The 17,612-nt window shown below is 46.0% G+C and overlaps 1 protein-coding gene across 1 annotated transcript in view; it reads right to left on the bottom strand.

The window, feature by feature from the left end:
- Positions 1–5,010, bottom strand: part of LOC118085572 (zinc finger protein 420-like) — a 148,367-nt gene extending 143,357 nt beyond the window's left edge. Inside the window, exons 1-2 of the mRNA XM_060274033.1 lie at positions 4,953–5,010; positions 2,895–3,087 (exon numbers count right to left, since the gene is read on the bottom strand). Coding sequence (XP_060130016.1) covers positions 2,895–2,928 — 34 coding nt within the window. The 5' untranslated portion in view covers positions 2,929–3,087; positions 4,953–5,010. The remainder of the gene's footprint in view (positions 1–2,894; positions 3,088–4,952) is intronic.
- Positions 5,011–17,612: the final 12,602 nt, after the last annotated feature.

The raw sequence follows: 17,612 nt of genomic DNA, 5'->3' as shown, positions 1-17,612 counted from the left end.
GTGAGCCGCCATTATGATGCCACAATAGGGAGGAATTTGTTTACCTCTTTGAGATCAGGTACTGTCAGTATTGAATAGAGCGCAAAATATAAGGCTGTGAATAACAAGTTTGATAAATGCTCTTTTTGTAAATGGACATAAGAGTTTTAAGGTATGAAGAAGAACTGAACATGCTACTGTAGTTTGCAACCAGTTTGTATAAAATTTCTGTCTTTGAAGTTTGGAAATACAAACTGTTTTGTAACCTGTGCTGTTCCCATGAAATTTGAGATGAGGAAGATGCCAATAGACACAGTAACATCTGACTTCTCTGATTTTCAAGAGGAATTTCTGAAATTGTTATGGGAACTAAGAAGCAAAGTACACCAGAATAAAATACAGATTGGAAAAATAAACCAGAAGTGTGTGGAAATTGAAAAAGGATTAATTTCATCAGAGAGTGTAGAGAAGAAAGATTAACATTCATCGTCCTGGACAATGCAATTGAATCTAAAGAAGAAGAGGAAGGTGCATGGAACATTGTTCTCCCAGTGAGGGGGGGGGGGAAACAAGACCCATGCTTGATTCAAAGGGTTTTTTAAAGAAGAAACAGTATGGAATAATGCCCTCCCAGTGAGAGAGGGAGAGCAGGATCCATACTGGGGTCAGAATCTAAGGGGAACAAAAATTGTGAAAGGATTGGAAAGTGGAAATTTAGATGGATGGTATCGTGTAACAGTTAGAAAATTGGGGAGATAGCAGGGGACAAAGAAGGAAGTGTGGTGGATAATAATAATAATAACAATTTATTATTTATACCCCGCCCATCTGGCTGGGTTTCCCCAGCCACTCTGGGCGGCTTCCAACAGAAAAATGAAATAAAAAAAATCTATTAAACATTAAAAGCCTCCCTAAACAGGCTGTGACAGAGCGGGAGTGGGGTGTAGAGCAATAATGGATGTTATTTTCTGACTGATTAATATGGTCCAAAACTGGATTGACCTATGGAACTGGCTGAATCGTCTGGGAGACTCCGAGTCCAGGGGAGGGGGGGGCTGAATCAGATCTAAGTGTATAAATGTTATTAGGATAGAAGAAGTAATGTTTGAATTTATGGAAAATTTTTGGGAATAAATTTTAGGCTAAGGGGTGAAATAGTAGATAGATGGTTGGGTAAATAATTTCTGATTTGGAATAATTGATGAATTATAGGTTAAGGATAATTGATGTTTATAGATTAGGAATAATTGAGAGATAATGAAAAAGAAATGTGTTAAAATGATTTAAGATATAACATTAAAATTGCTTAAGCTGGATCTAAAAATGGGCCCAGTGCGGGGGGAATGTTAGGATTTGTATATGTCCTCTGCTGCTTCAACAAACAAGCAGCATGCAATGTGTCTGTTGGTTTTCTCACACACAGTCTGGGAAAGGAAATATGTGTTATCTTTCTGTACCATGTGATGTCATTGTTCTTCCCTTTTGCTTCTGTCTTTGTCTATGACTGGAAGCAAGATGTCGAGCTTGCTTAAAGTAGTTAATAATTTCTACTTTATGTGTGTGTCGTTCTTCACGGACAGCGATCGCATATCATCTGGTTGTGCCTGGACAGCTGGGGGCAGACTCACTGCTTCCCCCACCTGGCATATTTCCAAGAGGGAATTGAGGAAGTCTACAATGCTAAGCAAAAATGAAAGATTGCTGTAATTGATTTTTTTTCTTTTTTGTCCTTTTGTTTTTGATTTTGTTTTTTTATTTTGTATTGTTTTAAAATGAATAAATATTATTTGGGGGGGGGAGGAGACTCAGTCACTACAAAATCAGACGGGCAAATGCAGGGAAACGTGTACAAAGGCAAGTGATGATTGAAGAACGGAGAGACTGTCCCAACATGACAAAAGAAAATCATCTGGGTGTATACAAGATGACATGGGGAAATGCAATGTGAAGTTGAGTGCAAGGACTGGTCTAAATGTTAGAATTCTAAGGAAAAAGTCATTAAACTCATGTTAAATGAACGGTGGAACAATGGGACAGTGTTATGTGGAGCAATGAGACCCAAATCTCCTTGCTTGGTAGTGATGGCATGAAATACTCGAGGAGGAGAATCAGAGAAGATTTACATCCTACCCGGTACTTGCATTACACCGACCGTGAAACACCCAGATAGTGTGATGATCTGGGGTTGTTTGGCAGCAAAAGGTGTGGGCAGAATTTGCGTTATTAATAGGAATGTAAATGCCCCAAAATGCATGAATGAAATACTTGAGCCCAAACTGAAGTGTTCCGCAGCTGATCTTTTATCAGATACTGAAGCATTTATATATATTTATATAAATGTTTGTTTGTTTGTTTGTTTTCTATTTCAACAGGATTCAGCTCCATGTCATGTTGCTGCTGTGTGCAAAAGGTGCTTTCGATATAATCCTATTCCAATGCTGGAATGGCCTGGGAAAAGCCCAAACTTTAACCCAACCCAATCGGAAATCTATGGAGCCGACTAAAGAAACTTGTTAGTCAGAAGCAACCCAGCAATAAATCCCAATAAACCGAGGCAATAATTCAGTCTTGGTTTCACATTATTACAGCTGCAGAACTAAAAACTAGGTTCACTTCATTGAAAGGTGTTGTAAGGCCATAATTAAAGCTAAAGGTTACCACGTATTTTCTTTATGACTGCTGTTCTTATAAATACTCCTTCATAAAAGTTCCTGCATTACATTCTTCATTAAATTATCTTTCCATTGATATATAATTTTATGGTATTACTCCACACAAAAGTGCTGTTATGAGCCACCAATCCTCATAAATACACTTTTCACAAAAGGTTTCCCCAATTTTGGCCACTAGTACCTATAGGTATTTTTTTGAATCTCCAGGCAGATACAGTATGATGATCCCACAGGGAGCCTTACCAAGAGAGGCCACCATCCCACGATTCTCCTCCATGACGTCCTTATGCAGAGCTCTCCGGTCAGGATCCAGCAATGCCCACTCCTCTACTGTGAAACGAACAACGAGATCTTCAAAGCACTCTGGACTGTGGAGGCAACTGACGGGATTTCTGTGAGATTAATCAACCTGGTTTCTGCTGCCTTCCAGTCAATGCTATTGGAAAATAATATATATAATAAGAATAAAATTGGAGAAAACTGGGTACTGAAACTTGCTTAACCTAAATCATATATCCCAGTTTTCAGTGGCCCTTTAAAGTACGCTTCACGCAGAGTATACGCAGTCAGAAGTCGACCTGGCTAAGAAAACACCACCAAGAGCGTAGGGTATTATCTCCCTTATGTGAAACCCCTTACTAGCTGCACACTTGTAAAAGTATGCAGATGAAAATACAAACGGTTGGGTTTCTTTAACTGAAAAACAAACTGAATCTAAAGAGACTTTAAACTAAAGATAAATGCTTTCTCTCTTAGCAATGTTATCTACCCACTTTCCAAACCTCCCACAAAACTCCCATTAAACTACCCAAGAATTAACAGCAAACTAGCATTATAACTAAGCAACTCCATAGCTGCCAAGTTTTCCCTTTTCTCGCGAGGAAGCCTATTCAGCATTAGGGAAAATCCCTTTAAAAAAGGGATAACTTGGCAGGTATGCAACTCTCATACTATGATTCAACTAAGGAATCTCTTAAACTGAGAGTCTCTCTTACTAAGTTTCAACTTGGAATCTCTTAAACTGAGAACAACTGAGAGAGTGATCTACTTAGAGATGAATCAAACTGAAAGATCTAACTAAGAGATACAGAAGGCTTTCTGGCAGAGCCTTATATACAAGAAGCAGAGCCCACACCTGTGAGCAATTAACAGAAACACCGGCACCTGTTTCTCTTAAACAGACAGTATTTACATTAGATCGGCTCTAAAGTAACTTGACTATTCAAAAAAATCCAACAAATGCATGGTCGGAACCGACTGAAAAGGGAATCATTTGTATCTTGTGAAAAATGGATGCTTGGCTCCAGTGGGGGTCCTCAGGAGTTGCTCCCCACCCCACCCCCACCCCCACCCCCCTGCTTCTGTCTCTCTTTCTTGCACTTGGACTCTCTGCCGCTCTCAAGACAGACTCCTGGGGTGGGGTCCCTTTTTCTTTGCTCTGAGGGCCAGGTATGGATCTGGCCAACCTCCTGAGGGACAAGTGGGTGGGGCCAAAGACATCTCCCTTGAAATTTAGGCGGGAAATTTATTATTATTATTATTATCTGAAGAAGTGTGCATGCACACGAAAGATCATACCAAAATAAAAACTTAGTTGGTCTTTAAGGTGCTACTGAAGGAATTTTTTTATTTTATTATTATCTTAAATAGCTTAACACACACACAGCCATTGATGCCAAAGTCCTTGGTGGCTCAGTGAGTAGCAGCGCCCATTTCTGGCTGGTTTTCCAGCAACAATCCCTTTGGGACAGAGAGGATGCGGTCCTGGGATGCCATGCTCTGGGTGCGAGGGGATTGCTGCAGTGGCCTCCGTGTGGAGCTGCCCTTGGAGACGACTGGGAAACTGGTTTGCAATGCAGCAGCCAGACTATGGGCTGGGATCCCTCTCTTTATTCCTGGCCTTTCTCTTCCACCTTAACTTCTTTCCTCCACATTGGTTTGGTTTTTTTGGGGGGGGGGGGATAGTCCACCTCCTCGTCCAGCTTTGGAAAACCATTTGCACATATTTCCTCTGTTGTGCAATGACGCTGAGCGACGTCACACAGAGTTAAAGTCCCAGGGACTCCTTTGTTTGAAGAAGGGAGATTTCGTGGGAGTTTGGGATCCTCTGATCTCCAGGAAGGAGAGCGTTGCAGACCTGGCCCCCTCCTCCCTGGAAGGACGCTCTGCTCCCTGACTTGGTTCCCCACCCCCGCATGAGCAGATAAGGCCCCCCCAGGCATCCTCCCCTGCTGCAGCCCTGGGACCCCCACCGTCTCCCCACTGTACCGTCTTGGGGGTTACAGGGGGGGGGAGACTCACCCGATCATCCCAGGAGTGAAGGGACAGCGAGGGAAGGGAGGGGCCTTGGCTCTGGAGGACCTGATCTGCTTCCTGTCCTCTCTAGGAAGGCAGCTCAGTTCCCTTTAACCCGTGCAAAGCCGAGGGCGTCCAGCTCCACCCTCTCTCGCTTGGCAGAACCTCGGCTTTTTATTATTTTTTATGAATTTGGCTGCGCCAAAGCCCAGATATCCTTTTGGGGGTGAGGCTTTTGGTTGGACTCTGAGCATCTCCCTCTGTTGCCCGAAAACCAGAGGAGCAGCTTGCAGGGAAAAGGGCTTTGAAGGAGGCAAGGAACCTCCTTCTCGAATTCAGGAGTGGAGAGAGAGGAGGGGATCCTGGGGTCATCTAGTCCAACCCACAGCAATGCAGGAATCTCAGCTCAAGAATCCATGGCAGATGGCCGTCTGATCTCTGCTTAGAAACTTCCAAGGAAGGAGAGTCCACCACCTCCCAAGGGAGACCTTTCCCCCGCCAAACTGCTCTTAGATGTCCCTCAAGGCAGCGGGTCCTGAGTTCTAGAACTGCTGAAACAATCGCACTGGCTACCAAGGAGGAACCAAGCAAAGTTCAAAATAAATAAATCCTATTCTCATCATAAATGAGTAATAATACTTTCGTATGCATACTTTTTATGCTAATATCCAAAAGTATGCCATTTCCCTTTGCAGAAATGCTTAATTGCTAATTCAATGGACTGAAAATGGATGGTTGTTTTTCTGTTTAGGGAAGCTTTTAATATTTGATGGACTATTGGATTTTAATATTTTGTTGGAAGCCGCCCAGAGTGGGTGGGGAGACCCAGCCAGACGTGCAGAGTATAAATAAATTATTATTATTATTATTATTATTTATTTATTAAATAATTAGGTGTTCTCCTTTTGAAAGAGGCAGGTGGAATGTCCACGGCTGCTAATAGCATAACGTTGAAAGGCTTGTGAAATATGGGGAGTCCAAGTTTCTAAACTTTGTATCAGTTTGTATCTAAACTTTGTATCAGTTTGTATCAAAACTGTAAAATTGACTTTGTACCGCCCACAACTGTCAAAATAATTCCCAGCACCACCTACTGAGTCTACAAATGGACACACACACAAATACAACTTCAGAAAGTTTTATTTAAATAAAGGAAAATGCAGGACAAGGCATCACACCTGCACTAATGAATCCTGTCTCCTTATCAGACAGCCTAGCACTTCCCAATACTGGCCCTTGACTCTGAGGCTCTTTCCTCTTACAGGACCTCCAAGGATACGCCCTCTGTGACAATGGGGAAGAGCGGAAACTAGCGCCAACAGCACTTATTCCAGCTCAGAGTAAGTATCTTGCCTTCCTGCATTCATTGCTTTGGTTGCTTCCATCCTCCTAATAGCACATCCCCGAGTGACTTTTAAGGCAGATGGTGCAGTGTGTGTTCTTGGGTGCCAGGATGAGGCCAGAGGCTTTTCCTGCCCCCTTTCCTACTGCTGCCCTTCCACCTCTGCCCAGGAAGCTGCAGGGCTCAGGGTGGTCCTCTGGGACAAGGGATTGGGTCCAAGGTGGGTGCAGCCATCCAAGGTGGCTTTCGTAGTGTCATCTGACCCAGATTTTTCTTTCCTCTGCAGAATGTAATAGCTCGGCCAGAGGTGGCCTACCTGTGGCCCGATGGAAGAGAAGGTAAGCCCCACACCTTGGAGACAGGGAACTCCCTTGTCCCTTCTTTGCCCAAGACTCACCTCCCAGGTTTTCTTGCTGGGAGTCCTGCAGGACCTGCTCCCTGCCTGGCAGGCCTTTCCCACCTGGCCTGGGAGGGCAGCGCCCAGACTGACTCCAGCTACAAGAAGCGGAGGGGGCTGAACAGACTCTGGGGTTGGGGTCTTGTTGAGGGGTGCTTGCTAGCAGGGGTGCTTCCCGCTTCCTTTGCCCTCCATGGTCTCCCTGCCTGAGCTGACAGAGCTGGTCTCACAGGCAGAGTTCAGGACTCCCCGACTGCTGGTGCTGGCCGACTTCAAAATCCGTGTCGAGGCAGCTGGCTCTGGGGTGCTCAGGACCAATGGGGAGGGATGATGGGAACTGTAGTCCAGGAGCTGCTGGAGACCTTTTGTGATTGGCCTGCAAATATGTCACCTGTCCACGTTTGTATTTTCTTGTGCTTTGTTGTCCCCATACCTTTGTGCTGGATGACTTTTGCTTTTCTTCTTCTTTTAAACTAATGTAGCCTCTGTACATGATTCAGCAATCTATTATACCATTAAAGTGTAGCTGCTGATTTAATTAGCATTTGAACAAAACCATGATTGGCATTTCTTACCAGGGACTCAAGGAAGGCAAAGGGGTAGATTTACCTTAAGAAACCAAATTCCCAAGGGCATAAAACCTGTTCAGTCAGTTTAAAATCCACTTTCCCAGTTTGATGTCCTAAGACATTTCTGACACATAGGCTTTCCTGTTTCTTGATGTTTAGGAACAGTCACCGTTCATAAGATTTTTAATATTCTCAGTCATTTCAGCCTTACCGTCAGCAGACCAAATTTTCTGCCCTTTAGTTACAGGGGAAAAAGGGTCGAGGCACATTCCACCTAATTATGAATTTGTATGTGCTTAAACTTTGGCTGGACTTTAGCATATTTGAAGTCTGATTTGAATAACAGACAAAATAATCAAAACCCCCAGATAATTACTCAAATGCTTGATATCACCAGCTCTGCTTCAAAACATCACCGCTTTCACCTCCCACTTCTTAACACTCTCTATTCCAAACTCTGAAAAGCAATCCTTCCATCTTTTTCTACCAAAGAGCAAAGTTTGGCTGAATTTCAGCCCATCACCCCACCCCACCATAACTCAAAATTCACAACAACAGGCCCAGGACAGAACCCCGCAGCACCCTTCTTGTCACTTGTCCCCAGGATTAGGAGGAACCATGAAGGAATCCTCTTTGGGTTCAGTCAGTCAAATCCACATGAGTTATCTCATTCAGCCCACATTTTACCAGCTTCCTCACATAAATATAACAGACGTCTTTATCAAAAGCTTTACTGAAACAGAGATGCACTATTTCCACACCAGTCCCCAGATCAACAAAGTTTGTAACTCCATCCAAAAAAAGGAGAGGAGAGCCATGCTTTCAACCTGTATGTGTATGTTGTGATATCTTCAGATGAAGGGCACATAAATTTTAAAAATGATACTAAATAAGGATATTGACAAGCTGGAACCTTTGCAAAAGAAGGTGATTTACATATTTATTTAATTTGTAAACCACCCAACCCAGTGGTGCCGACTGCGTAAGATATTGGGGGGGGGGCTAGGTAAGGCCCGCCTTCCACAATCAATCACAGTATGGGTGACACCTGGCTTGAGAGCAGTACATGTGAAAAGGATCTAGGAGTCTTGGTAAACCACAAACCTGACATTAGTCAACAGTGCAGCAGCTAGAAAAAGACAATGCAATTCTGGGCTGCATCAATAGGAGTATAGCATCTAGATCAAGGGAAGTAATAGTACCACTGTATTCCGCTCTGGTGAGAATTCACCTGGAATACTAGGTCCAGTTCTGGGCACCACAGGTCAAGGATACTGACAAGCTGGAACGTGTCCAGAAGAGGGCAACCAAAACAGTCAAAGGCCTGGAAACAATGCCTTATGAGGAACGGCTTAGGGAGCTGGGCATGTTTAGCCTGGAGAAGAGAAGGATAAGGGGTGATATGATAGCCATGTTCAAATATATAAAAGGATGTCATATAGAAGAGGGTGAAAGGTTGTTTTCTGCTGCTCCAGAGAAACGGACACAGAGCAATGGATTCAAGCTACAAGAAAGAAGATTCCACCTAAACATTAGGAAGAACTTCCTGACAGTAAGAGTTGTTCGACAGTGGAATTTGCTGCCAAGGAGTGTGGTGGAGTCTCCTTCTTTGGAGGTCTTTAAGTGGAGGCTTGACAGCCATCTGTCAGGAATGCTTTGATGGTGTTTCCTGCTTGGCAGGGGGTTGGACTGGATGGCCCTTGTTGTCTCTTCCAACTTTATGATTCTATGCATGCACGTCATTTGAATGGCAATGCCTGTAATGGCAGCGACTTTTAAAAAATGTAATATTTTGAGCCCATAGTTCAATTTCCCAGCAGCTCCCCTTGCCCCTGAGTACACTTCTAGCATTTCATCTCCTCTACCTGCGGCATTGTTCAGCAGTGGGAAAAGTTACCTCTTCACACCAGATATCCATTTGGTATGGCCCTTTCCAGGTTGTTTCCTGTTCATTGTGTTTGTCTTCCATTTGTTCTCCTATGTGTGTTGCCAGTAGAAGCCACAATTCTGTGGGTATTCTAGGTGGTGCAGAAAGCACCTAGGACAGGCATCCCCAAACTTCGGCCCTCCAGATGTTCTGGACCACAATTCCCATCATCCCTGACCACTGGTCCTGTTAGCTAGGGATCATGGGAGTTGTAGGTCAAAACATCTGGAGGGCCGCAGTTTGGGGATGCCTGACCTAGGAGCTCAAAAGAGGTTGAAGTGCAGATCAAACGTCAGTTTTGCGATCTATAAATTCCAATTAGCAGTACTGGGGATGGTTTGGATTCTGTGGTAATGCTTTTGGACAGCAGAGGATGTTAGAGGGCCTGCCAACTTTCCCTTTAAAGCAAACTTGGGTCTCCAGCTGTTGTTGGACTACAACTCCCATCATCCTTAGCTAACAGAATCCAAAGGGGAGGGATGATGGGAACTGTAGTCCGGGAGTGGCTGGGGACCCAAGATTGGGAAACCCTGCTTTAAAGCAACTTTAGCGTTGGCCCACAAAGATGAGACCTGTCCATGTTTGTATTTTATTGTATTTTGTTTTTTCATGACTTTTTTTTAAAAAAAGAGGGCAAATTGAAAGAGAAATTGTATGGCAAGTTGTGCAATAATAAAAGTTGCATTTAAAAAACCACAAAAACAAACAAACTCAGGAGTGGCCTCCTCAAATATTTTATTGGGGGGAGGGCAAAAGACCCCTCGGCCTTTAAGAGTTGGTGCCTATTCCCCTACACCTTCAAGTTTCAGGATGGTTAAAACATAAAAACGCAACATGAAAACAAAAAAAAACCCACCACATTTTAAAAGGGCATTAGATGTCAATCAGCCAAACGCCTGGTTAAAAAGGTGTTGATTTGCTAGGCTCCTAAAGGTGTATAATGGTTTTTCCAACCTTTCTATGGATTCTTTTATGGGAAGTGAGTTTGGAGCTCTGACTGAAGCTCTTTCCACATTCCACACACTGATAGGGTTTCTCCCCTGTATGAATTCTTTGATGGCAAGTGAGATTTTGGCTGTGACTAAAGCTCTTTCCACATTCAAAGCACTCATAGGGTTTCTCCCCTGTATGAATTATTTGATGGGAAGTGAGAGAATCGCTCCGACTGAAGCTCTTTCCACATTCCACACACTGATAGGGTTTCTCACTTGTATGAATTCTTTGATGGGAAATGAGAGAGGAGCTCCAACTGAAGCTTTCCCCACATTCCAAGCACTGATAGGGTTTCTCCCCTGTATGAATTATTTGATGGGAAGTGAGAGAGTCGCTCCGACTGAAGCTCTTTCCACATTCCACACACTGATAGGGTTTATCTCCTTTATGAATTCTTTGATGGGAAGTGAGATTGGAGCTCTGACTGAAGCTCTTTCCACATTCCATGCACTGATAGAGTTTCTGTCCAATGAGATTTTGTTTATAGGAAGTGGAATGGGAGCGCTCACTGCAGCTTTCTCCACACTCAAAATTTTTACGTGGCTTCTCCTCTCTGCGGATTCTATCGTGATCACATTTGTTCTCGATTTCCAATTCATCACAATCTGCAATGGGAAAAAAAAGGGATTACGGCCTCAGGAACAAATGGAGAAGGACTGAAGGGAGTTGGTTGTGTGTTCATTGTCTGTGTTGTTTGTCATTAACCAACATATTTATTATTAGCTTCTGATTAGTTGTTGAATGTTGCTTTGTTTGATATACAGTAGTGGTCAAAATTGTGGAAGACCTTTGGGAAAAAGTGTATTTCAGAGGTTTGATGGCTCATAACACCAGTTCTTTTGGAGTAATATAACAAGATTATATATCGATGGAAAGATAATTTAATCAAGAATGCAATCCAACAAAGTTCGTTGGGGGTCCCAGGGCTGCAGGGGAGGGTGGCTCATGCGGGGAGGTGAGATCCCCCTGGGTTCAGGGGGCCCTGCCAGGGAGAGGCGAGGTTGCTGAGGTTTGCAACTACAGTGCTGTTTATTCTGCATTTGTATAAATGTGCTGCTTGTTCCTTTGGGGAGGTGTCTGTGGGTCAGGGGGATAGGGGCACACAGATAAACCCCCTTCAGATTTAGGAATCAACCACGTCTATTAGCATAGGCTGCAACCAGACAGAAACATTCGGACACTAGATAAATGCAAGAAATGGAAAACAACAACCCCGACTTAAGCAAGAAATCAAGTAAACGTGGAAGGCAGAGCTGGATGGATTCGGCTTTGCATGGGTTAAAGGGGAAAACAGTGGCAGTCTGTTTTGGGCCCAGTCTTATTCAACATATTTATCAATGACTTGGATGATGGGCTTGAGGGTATCCTGAGCAAGTTTGCAGATGACACCAAATTGGGAGGGGTGACTAATACCCCAGAGGACAGGATCACACTTCAAAATGACCTTAACAGATTAGACTGAATTTCAGCCCATCACCCCACCCCACCATAACTTAAAATTCACTCTCCAATGCTGGCAGACACATTCCTTATCCTTCTGTGGTGCCCAGAATTGAACACATTGTAACAACTTTAAATATGTGCCCCCCCCATGTCATTTCCATAACACCTGCAATCATGTGTGCTGTGTTAGAAATTCACTTCTCCTGTTGCTGGATATGTGGCTAGTATGTCACATGTCCCTTTTTCCTTTCCCTTTTAAAATAAATATTTATTGAATTGTATCTATATATATATATAAATGTAAAAATCTTGAAAGTGTCGGCTGCACTTTTCTCTGTAACCGCTTGACCGACCGTCCTGAAATTTTGACACAACCATCTAGGCCAGGGGTTCCCAAACTACGGCCCCCAGGCCGGATGCGGCCCAATTGGCCTCCCAATCCGGCCTGCGACGACTGCCGCCGCCTGCTCTTACGGCGCGCAGCGCGGCGGCGATCTTCTAAATCGGCAAAAAATCGTCGAAAATCCTTTGTGCGCATGCGTATGGGCCTCTCCCGACCCAGAAGAGGTCATTTCCGATGCACTTCCGGGTCGGGGGAGGCCCATACGCATGCGCACAAGCGATTTTCGGCGATTTTTTTTCGACCGTGTGCATGTGTGCATGCGCACGCACACGGTCGAAAAAAAATCGCCGAAAATCGCATCCTTTCAACAATGGCGTAGAACTGTTTAGCCTCACACGGGGCACCACTTGTCGGAGAACCAGCCGACTCTTAGGTGCGAGGAAATCATGAGACGAGAGTCAAGAGTTTCAGATAGAGAGCATGAGCAGAGTGCGCTGACTCCCTCTCAGCCTCAGCTCCTTTATTATGGATCCTTTCCTCGTAAAAAACATTAACCTTTAACTTATACATAACTCATGCAAACAAGGAAGATGTGTAAACAGACAGGCTGGCGCCAGTGGTCCTGTGGTCCTGTGGTAAATCACTTGATTGATTACCCCCCAATAAACCTGTGCCTTACACAGAGAACTCCACCCGCACACCCCCACATGTAGGCCCCTGCCAGGCCCCCACTAGGCCCGAGTGGGGGGGAGATAACCCACAGCAACGCACTTTGGGGCACTTGGTTTGGTCCATGGGGTCACGAAGAGTCAGACTAAACAACAACAACAAGCAGAGTCTTGACAGGCATATGTCAATAATGCTTTGATGGTGTTTCCTGCACAGCAGGGGGTTGGACTGGATGGCCCTTGTGGTCTCTTCCAACTCTATGATTCTATGATTTTATGATTCTACTATTTTGAGCCCGTAGTTCAATTTCCCAGCAGCTCCCCTTGCCCTTGAGAACACTTCTAGCATTTCATCTCTACCTGTGGCAATGTTCAGCAGGGGAAAACGTTACCTCTAAGAGATCGGAAGGAACTATTTGGTTTTCTGCCAAGTTCTGTCCGTTTTAATGAGAAGCTCTAGGAAATCCTAGAAAACAAATACATTGTTTGTAGGACCGGGGGGGGGGGGGTTCCTTGGATGAGTCTTGCTGGGAACAAGGGCTGGACTGCACCGGATCCCAGACCATGAGCTGTGTTTTTGAAAAGGCGTGGGGTGGGTTCCCTTTTTCTTTGCTCTAAGGGCCAGGTATGTATCTGGCCAACCCCCTGAGGGCCAAGTGGGTGGGGCCAAAGACATCACCCTTGAAATTGAGGCAGGTATTATTACTATTATTATTATTATTATATTAGATAGCTTAACACATACACAGCCATTGATGCCAAGGTCCCTGGAAGCTCAGTGAGTAGCAGCGCCCATTTCTGGCTGGTTTTCCAACAACAATCCCTTTGGGACCGAGAGGATGTGGTCCTGGGATGCCATGCTCTGGGTGTGAGGGGATTGCTGCAGTAGCCTCCGTGTGGAGCTGCCCTTGGAGACGACTGGGAAACTGGTCCGCAATGCAGCAGCCAGACTATGGGCTGAGATCCCTCTCTTTATTCCTGGCCTTTCTCCCCCACCTTAACTTCCTTCCTCCACGTGGGTTTTTTTGGGGGGGAGGGGCTAGTCGACCTCCTCGTCCAGCTTTGGAAAACCATTTGCACATGTTTCCTCTGTTGTGCAATGACGCTGAGCGACGTCACACCAAGTCCCAGGGACTCCTTTGTTTAAAGAAGAGAGATTTGGTGGGAGTTTTCGTGGGAGTTTGGGATCCTCTGATCTCCAGGAAGGAAAGCCTTGCAGACCTCGCCCCTCCCTGGCAGGACCCTCTCCTCCCTGACTTGGGGTTGTCCCCCCCCCCAGGCACCCTCCCTTGCTGCAGCCCTGGGACCCCCACCGTCTCCCCACTGCACCCTCTGGGGGGGGGAGACTCACCAGATCATTCCAGGAGGGAGGGGACAGCGACGCAGCCCTCGCAGGAGAGACACCAAAGCAGGAAAGACTGGGGAGGGAGGGGCCTTGGCTCTGGAGGACCTGGCCTGCTTCCTGTCCTCTCTAGGAAGGCAGCTCGGTTCCCTTTAACCCTTGCAAAGCGGAGTCCACCCAACTCAGCCCCCTCTCCCTTGGCAGAACCTCGGCTTTTATTTTTTAATGGATTTAGGGGGGCTACGCCCATGCCCAGATATCCTTTTGGGGGTGAGGCTCTTGGTTGGACTCTGAGCTTCTCCCTCTGTTGGCAGGAATGCAGAGGAACAGCTTGCAGGGAAAAGGGCTTTGCAGGAGGCAATGAACCTCCTCCTCGAATTCAGGAGTGGAGAGATAGGAGGGTATCCTGGGGTCATCTAGTCCAACCCCCAGCAATGCTGGAATCTCAGCTCAAGCATCCATGGCAGATGGCCGTCCGATCTCCGCTTAGAAACCTCCAAGGAAGGAGAGTCCACCACCTCCCAAGGCAGACCTTTCCCCTGCCAAACTGCTCTTAGATGCCCCTCAAGGCAGCGGGTCTTGAGTTCTAGCACTGCTGAAAGATTCACACTGGCTACCAAGGAGGAACCAAGCAAAGTTCATAATAAATAAATCCTATTCTCACGATAAATGAGTAATACTTTCTTACACAAATATATGCCATTTCCCTTTCCATAAATGCTTAATTGCTAATTCAGTGACCTGAAAATGGATGATTGTTGTTATTATGGTTAGGGAAGCTTTTAATTTTTGATGGACTATTTAATTTTAAAATTTTGTTGGAAGCCGCCCAGAGTGGCTGGGGTAACCCAGCCAGATGCATGGGGTATAAATAAATGATGATGATGATGATTAAAATTGATTAGTTGAGTGTTCTCCTTTTGAAAGAGGCAGGTGCCCTGGGGAGCCACGTTGTGATTCAGAACTGCCAGGCAGCTCAGCTCAGGGGCTCTGAACTCTGAAGTGCTCCAAGCAGGAGACGGCCAAAGCCATCCTGGTGAGTGATGGGTGGTGTGGGGGACCATAGCTGTCAAGTTTCGGATTTGAAAATAAGGGATCAGTACCCTCACCTGTCCCGGGGAAAGTCTACGATCCTAAGGGACATTCCACACCGCGGGGCGCGGTAACCCCCCCAGGCTACAAATTAATTTACACCAGGCTACACACCATCATTTCCCCCCACCTTCAGAATGGACACCAGATTATTGTGGCCGGTGCAAACCTGAATGGGGTGACGAGACTCCAGTGTTTGAAGGCAGCGTGGATTGCGAGCAGAACACTGTGTAGTTCTGCTCTGCCTGGTTCAGCTTCCTGGAGAAGAAAGCACACGGTTTCCATTCTCTGTTGGCATCCAACTGCAGTAACCTCCCCACCCGATCGCCTGGTCCGAAGTGTCTGTTTCCAGCCTCAAGGGGGCGTCCTGGACCATGTGAAACAGGTGCTGGTCCGATGCGAAGACTTCCTTGAGCTGTTCAAACGCTTGTTGCGCTTCTGGGGTCCACCTGAATTTCTGTTTCCCCCTTAAACAGTCCTTAATGGGTGTAGTAACCTTTGAGAAGTTCTTGTTGAAATTCCGATAGAAGTTCGCAAAGCCCAGGTGTTGGGCGTCCTTGCGTGTCCGAGGGCTCTGCCATTCCAGGATAGCCCTCACCTCCTCCTTGTCCATTGCCAGTCCCTTATCAGAGAGCTTGTAGCCGAGGAACTCCACTTCCTTGGTGATGTCCAATTGGGTGTCACTAGAAAACATTGTGTCCATCACATTTTTAAACAGATTAAGATCTTGGAGCGCCGGATTTTCTCCCGCGATAAGGGGGCGGATCCAATCTCTCGCTGAACCTTCAAAATGATCAATGACAAACGCCACTCTCTGCTGGTCATTGGCAAACTCCCCTTCCTGTAGTTTGAGGACATAAGTTATCTCCGTTTTAAAGCCTAGGTAGTTCTGTGGGTCTCCATTAAACTTGGTTACTAGCAATGAGACCTTCCTTCCAAACCCCCCATGAACGCCTTGCTGATCCACTAGTCTCCTCTCTTCCAACTGTGCCCTGAGCAAAGCTGCGTGGTTGACCAACTCCTGCTCCCTCTTGGCTTTGGAGCTTACCTCTTCCATCAACTGTTGTACTTCTTTCCTTACGGTCTTGTTCTCTTGCTGTGCCTCTGCTAATTCCTTCTTAGCCACTTCTACCACGTGTGCCAATTCCTGCTTGGCAGGGGGTTGGACTGGATGGCCCTAGTGGTCTCTTCCAACTCTATGATTCTATGATTCTTTGACCTCCACTTGGGCAGCTGCCAACGCAGCCGCGGCTTCAGCAGCGCTCATGTTGCTCCCTCCTCAGGAGTAGCCGCAAAGATTGCAGGGTTGCTGCCAGAGATGGTGGTGGCTACTCCCAAGTAAACACGTTCCACATCATCTGGACCTTATGAGTTTTATTGTGCAAGCTATTTACAGTGCAAAGATGTCCAAATTCATGACTGCCTAGTCCGAGTCAGAACCCTGCAATGGCTTTTCCCGGGTTTTAGCCAAGCATTTAAGACGGGGTATTCCGAAGCACCTCCCCTTGGCTCTACGGGTACTGGCCCATCTCAATTCAGGTGGGGGGATTGTTCAGCCCTCCCTATCCCCTCCGTGCTCCAAGGATCCCAACTCCACCTCCCCTTCCATCGGCTCAGGTTGCAATTGAGGCTCTCTGACTCTGTCGAGCCCTGACACTGCCTCACTCACTTCCTGGTTTTCACTTCCTGATCCGCTGCTACTGCTGCTACTCCCCCGAAGAGGTGGACGTGATGATGGGGGGCTGCTCCCTATAAGCCTTCCCCCTTACAGTCAGACTCATGTTAGTAGCTTCAAGAACACTCCAACAACCATCTCATCCTCTGTCGTCCCCTTCTCCTAGTGCCCTCCATCTTTCCCAACATCAGGGTCTTTTCCAGGGAGTCTTCTCTTCTCATGAGGTGGCCAAAGTATTGGAGCCTCAGCTTTAGGATCTGTCCTTCCAGTGAGCACTCAGGGCTGGTTTCCTTCAGAATGGATCGGTTTGATCTTCTTGCAGTCCATGGGACTCTCAAGAGTCCATCCTCCCAATAGTTTTAACGCGGATGATGTGGTGTGTGTTCCTGGGTGCCAAGATGAGGCCAGGGCCTTTTCCTGTCCCCTTTCCTACTGTTGCTTTTCCACCTCTGCCCAGGAGGCTGCAGGGTTCAGGGTGGTCCTCTGGGACAAGGAATTGGGTCCAAGGTGGTAGCAGCCATCCAAGGTGGGTTTCGTAGTGTCATCTGACCCAGATTTTTCTTTCCTCTGGTCTCGCAGGCGGAGTTCAGGACACTGGTGCTGGACGACGTTTTCTTTTCTTTTCTTTAAAGTAACGTAGACTCTGTACATGTACGGGGTTCCTAATTCAGCAATCTATTATACCATTTAAAGTGATGCATCTCCTGACTCAATTACCATTTGAATAAAGCCATGATTGGCTTTTCTTACCAGGGACTCAAGGAAGGCAAAGGGATATGTTTAAGAGACCAAATTCCCAAGAGCATAAAACCTGTTCAGTCAGTTTAAAATCCACTTTCCCAATTTGATACCCTAAGACATTTCTGATACAGTAC

This window comes from Zootoca vivipara, chromosome 4 (assembly GCF_963506605.1).
Source record: "Zootoca vivipara chromosome 4, rZooViv1.1, whole genome shotgun sequence".
In the NCBI taxonomy this organism is placed as follows: domain Eukaryota; kingdom Metazoa; phylum Chordata; class Lepidosauria; order Squamata; family Lacertidae; genus Zootoca; species Zootoca vivipara.
The sequence above is the reverse complement of the archived record's forward strand: the minus strand, read 5'-3'. Positions and strand labels throughout refer to the sequence as shown.